Consider the following 9,385-nt stretch of genomic DNA (forward strand, 5'->3'; position numbering starts at 1 on the left):
CAGTGAGCTGAGATCCGGCCACTGCACTCCAGCCTGGGTGACAGAGCGAGACTCCGTCTCAAAAAAAAAAAAAAAAAAAAAAAAAAAAAAGAGACACCATCTCTATATAAAATAAAATAGAAATTAAAAAAATAAATTAAAATAACCTTGTGAGGTGGCCGAGACGGGCAGATCACTTAAGATAAGATTGAGACCAGCCTGGCCAACATGATGAAAACCCGTCTCTACTGAAAATACAAAAATTAGCTGGGTGTGGTGGCAAGTCCCTGTAATCCCAGCTACTCGGGAGGCTGAGGTGGGAGAATCGCTTGAACCCAGGAGGCGGAGGTTGCAGTGAGCCAAGATCGTATCACTGACCAGCCTGGGCAACAGAGCGAGACAGTGTCTCAAAAAAACGAATAAATAAATGAGATAAAATATGAATAAAATTAAAGTGTTTAAAAAGAGAGAGTGAGAGACTGCAGGGTCTGGCTGGAGCTGAATTATTGTGCCTAGCACAGGACCAATTGTCCTGTCCACTGACCAGCTCTGAGGACAGATGGTGACTCCTACACAATAAACGACCAGCTTAGAAAACATCTTTTTTTTTTTTTTTTTTTTGAGACGGAGTCTCGCTTTGTCATCCAGGCTGGAGTGCAGTGGCGCGATCTCGGCTCATTGCAACCTCTGCCTCCCGGGTTCAAGCAATTTTCTGCCTCAGTCCCCCGAGTAACTGGGATTACAGGTGCCTGCCACCATGCCCAGCTAAGTTTTGTATTTTTAGTAGATACAGGGTTTCACGCTGTTGGCCAGGCTGGTCTTGAACTCCTGACCTCATGATATACCCACCTCAGCCTCCCAAAATGCTGGGATTACAGACATGAACCACCACGTCCGGCCTAGAGAACATTTTTCATCAGTACAAGGCCTGATGTTTCTTGAAGTCCTTATTTTTTGAGATATACATTAAAATATTTCAGATGAAATCATATCATGTCTGCATGTTGCTTCAGAATAATATATATATTATTTATTTATTTATTTATTTTGAGATGGAGTCTTGCTCTGTCGCCCAGGCTGGAGTGCAGTGGCATGATCTCGGCTCACTGCAAGCTCCGCCTCCCAGGTTCATGCCATTCTCCTGCCTCAGCCTCTGGAGTAGCTAGGACTACAGACGTCTGTCACCACGCCTGGCTAATTTTTTGTATTTTTGGTAGAGACAGGGTTTCACTGTGTTAGCTAGGATGGTCTTGATCTCCTGACCTCATGATCCGTCCGCCTCCACCTCCCAAAGTGCTGAGTTTACAGGTATGAGCCACCATGCCAGGCGCATATATATATTTTTTAAGACAGAGTCTCGCTCTGTTGCACAGGCTGAAGTGCAATGATGCGATCTCAGCTCACTGCAACCTCTGCCTCCTGGTTTCAAACAATTCTCCTGCCTCACCCTCCTCTGAGTAGCTGGGATTACAGGCATGCGCCACCATGCCCAGCTAATTTTTGTATTTTTAGTAGAGATGGGGGTTTCACCATGTTGGCCAGGCTGGTCTTGAACTCCTGACCTCATGATCTACCTGCCTCAGCCTCCCGAAGTGTTGGGATTACAGGTGTGAGCCACCGCACCTGGCCCAGAATAATATTATTCTGGAAGGAGGAAATGGGCTCATGGCCATGAGGGCAGGGTGATGGGTACCTGAGTTCTGTCTATCTTTAGGTTAAAAATTCTTAATTGTAAAATATTTTTTTAGGAAAGCAATAAAATGTAACATAAAAATAAGATTCGATGTGGACTTGGAGCAGGAAAAACCACTGCTTCTCCTCCCCACCAGCAGCCAAGCCTCCTCAAGCTGAAATATTTGAACCAGCCACACCTCTGCACCATGGCTTTATTTGTTACTCCTGAAGTCTTCCCTAATTGGGCTGAAATCCAGGCACTGCAGCAGGAAATCCCCTGTCCCTGCATTCCTTTCAAGTGTGACTTGAAAGCCTTTGCTGGGTCTTATAAATCACAGGATTTCATGGCAGATGTAGCCCTGGACCAGATGCCTACTAATACCTCCTGCCTTCCCTTTTTATTGAGTGATCGAGAAGAAGGACAGAGACTGAAGAATATTTGCCATTTGTAGGCTTAGGAGATCTCTGTAAAGATTTCTCCCTCTGGATGGTTTTGTCCAGGGCATTGCCAACTCCCATGCCCTAAGACTCTTCCAGTTGGTTTCCAGATCCTCTCGAGCCTTTGAGTTTCCCAGGAGGCCACAGCTGCAGGGAGGCTGAGCCAAGTGACCCTAAGAAGGCAGAAGAGCGGGCAGAAGCAGGGGCTGGATACAAGCCTCCCCTCTCCCGGGGAGGGGCTTCCTTGTGCCGAGGGGAGTGGAAGGACCCAAGGGACACACAGCAGACGCAGTGCCCTACCTCTTCTCATAGTCCAGGTCCCCCACAGACCCGTTCATCAGCTGGTTGGGGGTCCACTTCAAGGTCATGACGTCAGCCGTCTGGTGCAGGGACAGGTACCCTGGCACAGCCTCCATGTCGTCCCTCTGCAGAGAGAGGAGGACTCAGGTCTGGCCATGGTGCTGGAGTCACTGTGGACATAGGTCCTGGCCCATTTGACTCAAGAACACATAATCGGAACTAAGAGGTTGGGTTAATCCCTTCAAGGCCCTGGCCACGTGGAAGACTCCAAAGCCTCCTTCCAGGTGGCCTTGCTAAGCAAAGCCATTTGCAGCCAACCTCCTAGGATGGGTTCTACATCATCCAGCTGTAAAAACCTCCCACTCCCATCAGTTTCACACTCTGACTTCCTTCTGATCTCAAGGGTCCCTGACCCCAGGTTCCTTCAGAGCCAGGACGGAGGCCCTGCCCCACTGAAAATCATGCTTTTCAAAACAGAAGGCATTTATCTTGGCCAGGCTTAAGGGAGAAACAGATGGCAGCTGGGCTCTAGGGCCCTTCCCAGAGACAATACTCAGAAACCTTCTCCCAAAGACCCCCGCTACACTCCCGCCCAGTAGCCGGTCCCTTTTCTCCCCTAGATTTACCTACAGGAATTCTCACCGGCTTTGTTTTATCCCAGGTGGGTGTGTGGGGAGGGCGATGTCACCATCCCCCCACCAAATTCACCCCAACATTTACTGAGCACCAAATGTGTCCCGAGCACGGCTCAGCCTTCACACACACTGTCTTGATTTAACCCACGCACTTACAACCCCAAGGGGGGAGCAGTGCAGTATTTCATCGATCCAAAGACACACATCTTGATTGTTCACGTTTTCATGTACCTGAAATGGGGGTGGGTCTTCTAATCACAACTGTGACGTGGCTGTCCTGCCTGACTGAACAGCCGTTCAAAGCGTCGTCATTTCAATTAAGTTTTGGACACGGTTGTTATTGCACATGTGGAATGTAGGTGCTATTTTAAATGTCTTCAAAAAGATTTGACCGCGATTCATCTTTGAATGGAAAACCTACTGTGCACATGTGAAGGCTAGGAACGGAGCGGTAGAGTGCCTGCGTGATGCCGGCAAGGCAGGCACGTATTCATCCCTGCAGGGAAGCCCACAAGTCCAGATTGTCTTTCTTCTTTTTTTTTTTTTTTTTTTTTTTTTGAGATGGAGTCTTGCTCTGTTGCCAAGACTGGAGGGCAGTGGTGCGATTTCGGCTCACTGCAGCAACGTCCGCTTCCCAGGTTCAAGTGATTCTTTTGCCTCAACCTCCCAAGTAGCTGGGATTACAGGCACCTGCCACCACGCCCGGCCAATTTTTATATATTTTTTTTAGTAGAGATGGGGTTTCACCATGTTGGCCAGGCTGGTCTCAATCTCCTGATCTCAGGTGATCCACCTGCCTTGACCTCCCAAAGTCCTAGGATTACAGGCATGAGCCACTGCGCCCAGCCAAGATTTTCTTGTAAAGCAACAACCAAACACTTTACAGGACTTAAGAACCATCACAGCCTGGGTGCAGTGGCTCACGCCTGCAATCCCAGAGGTTTGGGAGGCTGAGGTGGGACAATTACCCGAGCCCAGGAGTTTTACATTAGCCTGGACAATGTAGCAAGACCCCATCTCTACAAAAAAAAAACTTAAAAATTAGCCAGGCATGGTGGTACACACCTGTAGTCCCAGCTGCTCAGGAGGCTAAGGTGGGAGGCTTGCTTGAGCCCAGGAGTTTGAGGCTGCAGTGAGCCATGATCACACCACTGCACTCCAGCCTGGGTGACAGTGAGACCTTGTCTCAAAAAAAAACAAAAAACAAAAAACATCCCCGAGATGAGAGTGGACATTCTTGCAAGAAATGCTGCACTTCTTGTGCTCCTGGATCAGGGACCACCAAACTTTTTGTGTAAAGGGACAAATAGGAAATATTTTTTGGATTTGTAAGCTATACAAGCTCAGCTGCAACCACTCAACTCTGCCAGCAAGGCCTGAAAGCAGTCATAGGCTGTAGCTGTATCCCAATAAAACTTTATTTGCAAAAACAAGTAGAGGCACAGATGATTGTTAACTCCTCCTCTCGATGGAACAGAAAACAATGTGTGGAAAAATGAGGACACTGATGACTAAGTCGAAAAGTGATACAGAGGATGGAACTCTGAACTGGAAGAAGTTTGAAGACTATCTTAATTAATGTATTTCAATGGCATTTTCCCTGTGTGTTACTTATAAAAGTGATATAGATTAAAAAACAAAACTACATCCATGTAAGTTTCAAAGACCTCTTTCAAAAAGCATAAGCTAAAATTTTTAAGTAGCAAAACAAAACAAAAACACTGTACATAATAATCTAAATAGCTTTTTTTTTTTTGAGACAGAGTCTCACTCTGTTTCCCAGTCTGGAGTGCAATGGTGCAATCTCGGCTCACTGCAACCTCCACCTCCTGGGTTCAAGCAATTCTGCCTCAGTCTCCCAAGTAGCTGGGACTACAGGCACGTGCCACCATACCCAGCTATTTTTTTCTATTTTTAGTAGAGACAGGGTTTCACCACATTGGCCAGGCTGGTCTTGGACTCCTGAACTTGTGATCCTCCTGCCTCAGCCTTCCAAAGTGCTGGGATTACTGGCATGAGCCACCACACTCGGCCATCTAAATAGCATTTTTGATTTGTTTAGATTACGTTAAGAAACGGTGTATCTTAGGCTGGGCCCAGTGGCTCACGCCTGTAATCCCAGCACTTTGGGAGGTGGAGGTGGGCGGATCACGAGGTCAGGAGATGGATACCACCCCGGCTAACACGGTGAAACCCTGTCTCTACTAAAAATATAACAAATTAGCCGGGCGTGGTGGCGGGTGCCTGTAGTCCCAGTTGCGTGGGCGGCTGAGGCAGGAGAAAGGCGTGAACCCGGGAGGTGGAGCTTGCAGTCAGCCGAGATCGTGCCACTACACTCCAGCCTGGGCGACAGAGTGAGACTCCGTCTGAAAACAAAAAAAAAAGGAAACGGTGTATCTTAAATTTGTGGCTTCTTAGATTCGCAGCAATCGGATTTTATACCCTTTGTGATGCAGATATGGAGGCTCAGAGGGAAAAGTGACTTGCTCAAGGTCACTCAGTGATTAAAACTGACTACAGAGAATGGAGGGGCTGATGGTTTTCCCTTTGCTTCCTCCTGCTGAGAGCCCAAACACCACAATGACCATGCAACCAAATGGCCCTAGGGAGGATACAGCCAAAGGGGACACTGCATGAAGGCAGGAACTATATATGCCTCACCTACCACCCATCCCTGCAGCCTAGCCATGTGATGGGGCAGAGAAGGTGACTGAGTAATGGCACTGACTCTGGCACCAGCTGGCCTGAATTCGCATAGTAACTGTCTGCACCTTACTTCACCTGTATAGCCCTCAGTATTACCATCTGATAATACTGAGGCCTGAAATAATGGTACGTGCCTCAAAGGGTCGTTGGGAGGTTTAAGAGTTAATACAGTTGAAAACATTTTGCACAGTGCCTGACACATAGGGAAGCATCAAGAAATATTGGTCATGAGAATGAAGACCTTGACACCATACGCACCTAGCACATAGCAGGTCCATGGAAATGTTTGCTGAATCAATGAGTGGGAACAAGAGTGAACAGATGGATAGAAGCCTGAGTATGCAGGTGAGTGAAGAGATGGATGGGAAAATAAATGGACAAATGGATGAATGGATGTAAAGATGGGTGGATAAATGAACGTAAAGATGGGTGGATTGGCCGGGCGTGGTGGCTCATGCCTGTAATCCCAGCACTTTGGGAGGCTGAGGCGGGTGGATCCCGAGTTCAGGAGATCGAGACCATCCTGGCTAACATGGTGAAACCCCGTCTCCACTAAATATACAAAATATTAGCTGGGCGAGGTGGCAGGCGCCTGTAGTCCCAGCTACTCGGGAGGCTGAGGCAGGAAAATGGCGTGAACTCAGGAGGCAGAGCTTGCAGTGAGCTGAGATCGTGCCACTGCACTCCAGACTGGGCGACAGAGTGAGACTCTATCTCAAAAATAAAAAAGATGGGTGTATGGATGGATGTGACAATGGGTGGATGGATGGATGTAACAATGGGTGGATGGATGGATGGATGGATGTAAGGATGGGGGGATGTACATATAGACTGACAGATGAATGAATGTTGGGCGGATGGATATGTGCATGGGTGAGTGGATAAATGGATGAATGGATTGGCAACCTGGAGCCAGAGAGGCCTCTTCCTCCATAACCTGGAGTGAGACCCTCAGTGCAAGATGTGGGCCCAAGATAACCTCTCACCGGCTGAACCAGAACGTTGTTTTTGCCATAGAGCAGGGTGGCACGGGAGTTCTGATGCAGGGACTCCACATAATCGCGGGCAGAGAGGGATGGCCGGTCGTCCATGCTGCCACTGGAATGCCTCTTCTGGATCTGGTAGAGCATGAGGGGAGACAGAGGGATGAGGCCTGAGGTGACCTTGAGGGCTCCTACCCTGTTTCCTGCCCCCATGCAAGGTCCCTCCCACAGCCCCACTGTCCACTCCACTCACACAGAGCGCGGGACGCTTGGTGGGCGAGTCCTGCCGCACATGGGAGCTGTGGATGCGGTGCCTCTGGACAAGTTCGTCAGCCGAGGGATCGGTCCAGAAGTGATCTGCGGTCTTCATCTTGGTGTACTCTAGGGCACAGGGCCCCACTGAGGGGCATGTGGGAGCTGGGAACCCACTGCCCGGGAAAGTCCTCCCGCTCATCTACCACCTCACTACCCTCTCTTCCAGCCTGCCAGGACAGCGTGCATTTTGATGGGCGAGGCTGGACAGGGGTGAGAGTCCCAGAGGAGTTGCCCCTGAGACTCAAGACCAGGGGTCTAGATGAAGCTCAGCTCCATCTAGAAGTGGTCACAGGACCACTTACCCAACAAAGACGCAAGGATGGGGCCGTCCACAGGGTCCATCAGGAGAGCTTCCTTCTCATAGTATTTACTAGCAAGAGGAGAGAATATGCAGGTTTGGATGGAGACCAGCAGAGGACGCAGTATCCACAGACGAGAGTTCAATCCCCAGTGTCACTCGGTTACCACCCAAAGCCTCCGCTGCCCCATCTGTAAAATGGGGATAATAATAATATAGCTCATAGGGCTGACAGAAGGACTCTTTTTTTTTTGTTTTTAAAGATAAGGTCTTTCTCTGTCACCCAGGCTGGAATGCAGTGGCACAATCAAAGTGCACTGTAACCTCGAACTCCTGGGCTCAAGCGATCCTTCCCCTTCAGCCTCCCGATTAGCTGGGGCTAGAGGCATGTGCCACCAGACCTGGCTAATTTTTAAATTTTTTGTAAAGACAGGGTCTTATTATGTTGCCCAGGCTGATCTTGAATTCCTGGCCTCAAGTGATCCCACCACCTTGGCCTCCAAGTACTGAGATTATAGGCATAAGCCACCATGCCCAGCCTATTGGAAGGACTTTGGAGAGAAACAAAAAATTAAAGGCATTTAGCGGAGTGCTCAGCACGTACCTCCTTAACACATGGTCATGATAGAGCCTTTATAACAGTAACAGAAATAATAATAATTAATAGGCTGCGGAGGCCTGGTTGACTCTATCTGCCTCTACCACATCTTCCATTTGAGACAGGAAGTGACTTAGAGGCTCAGATGATGTCTGCCCTTCGATTACTGGGGCAACCAAATGCTGCTTTAGCAGCAGCGGGTACTGAAAGGCTGTGTAACAAGCTTTCCTGCCTTGATAACTAATATTGAGAGCACTGGCCTGAGATGCTCAAAAATGCCCCCTGGGATTTGGCTGTGAAGAATAACAAGTGATGCCGTCTGATATGGTTTGGCCGTATCCCCACCCAAATCCCAAATTGAATTGTATCTCCCAGACTTCCCACGTATTGTGGGAGCGACCCAGAGGAAGGTAATTGAATCATGGCGGCCAGTCTTTCCCATGCTATTCTTGTGATCGTGAATAAGTCTCACGAGATATGATGGGTTTATTAGAGGTTTCTGCTTTTGCTTCTTCCTCATTTTTCTCTTGCCACCACCATGTAAGAAGTGCCTTTTGCCTCCTGCCATGATTCTGAGGCCTCCCCAGCCATGTGAAACTTTAAATCCAATTAAATCTCTTTTTGTTCCCAGTTTCAGGCATAGCTTTATCAGCAGCATCAAAATGAACTAATACACCATCAATACAATGTTTGTGTTGAATATTTCCACAACTGAGTTATTGTGTAGCGGTTTCTAATTCCTTGAAAAATCATACAGTCTAGAAACAAACAATTTCAGGATTGGAAAGGACCTTGTTCTGACCTCCCAAGGGCTCTCAGGCCCAGAGAGGGTGTTGCGGGAAGTCAGGGACCCCAAACGGAGGGACCGGCTAAAGCCGCGGCAGAAGAACATACATGGTGAATATTTCATGGACATTTATTAGTTCCCCAAATTAATACTTTTATAATTTCTTACACCTGTCTTTATTGTCATCTCTGAACATAAATTGTGAAGATTTCATGGACAATTATCACTTCCCCAATCAATACCCTTGTGATTTCCTATGCCTGTCTTTACTTTAATCTCTTAATTCTGTCATCTTCTTTGTAAGCTGAGGAGGATGAATGTTGCCTCAGGACTCTGTGATTGTATCAACTGCACAAATTGTAGAGCATGTGTGTTTGAACAATATGAAATCTGGGCATCTTAAAAAAAAGAACAGGGTGGCCGGGCGCGGTGGCTCAAGCCTGTAATCCCAGCACTTTGGGAGGCCGAGATGGGCGGATCACAAGGTCAGGAGTTCGAGACCATCCTGGCTAACACGGTGAAACCCCGTCTCTACTAAAAAATACAAAAAGCTAGCCGGGCAAGGTGGCGGGCGCCTGTAGTCCCAGCTACTCGGGAGGCTGAGGCAGGAGAATGGCGTAAACCTGGGAGGCGGAGCTTGCAGTGAGCTGAGATCCGGCCACTGCACTCCAG

At 48.3% G+C, this 9,385-nt stretch overlaps 1 protein-coding gene across 1 annotated transcript in view; it reads right to left on the bottom strand.

The window, feature by feature from the left end:
• The window catches only part of SGSM1 (small G protein signaling modulator 1), a 78,759-nt gene that overhangs the window by 60,161 nt on the left and 9,213 nt on the right, over positions 1 to 9,385 (bottom strand). Inside the window, exons 4-7 of the mRNA XM_026447490.1 lie at positions 7,333 to 7,400; positions 6,969 to 7,114; positions 6,719 to 6,850; positions 2,392 to 2,516 (exon numbers count right to left, since the gene is read on the bottom strand). Coding sequence (XP_026303275.1) covers positions 2,392 to 2,516; positions 6,719 to 6,850; positions 6,969 to 7,114; positions 7,333 to 7,400 — 471 coding nt within the window. The remainder of the gene's footprint in view (positions 1 to 2,391; positions 2,517 to 6,718; positions 6,851 to 6,968; positions 7,115 to 7,332; positions 7,401 to 9,385) is intronic.

This window comes from Piliocolobus tephrosceles, chromosome 19 (genome assembly GCF_002776525.5).
Source record: "Piliocolobus tephrosceles isolate RC106 chromosome 19, ASM277652v3, whole genome shotgun sequence".
Classification (NCBI taxonomy): domain Eukaryota; kingdom Metazoa; phylum Chordata; class Mammalia; order Primates; family Cercopithecidae; genus Piliocolobus; species Piliocolobus tephrosceles.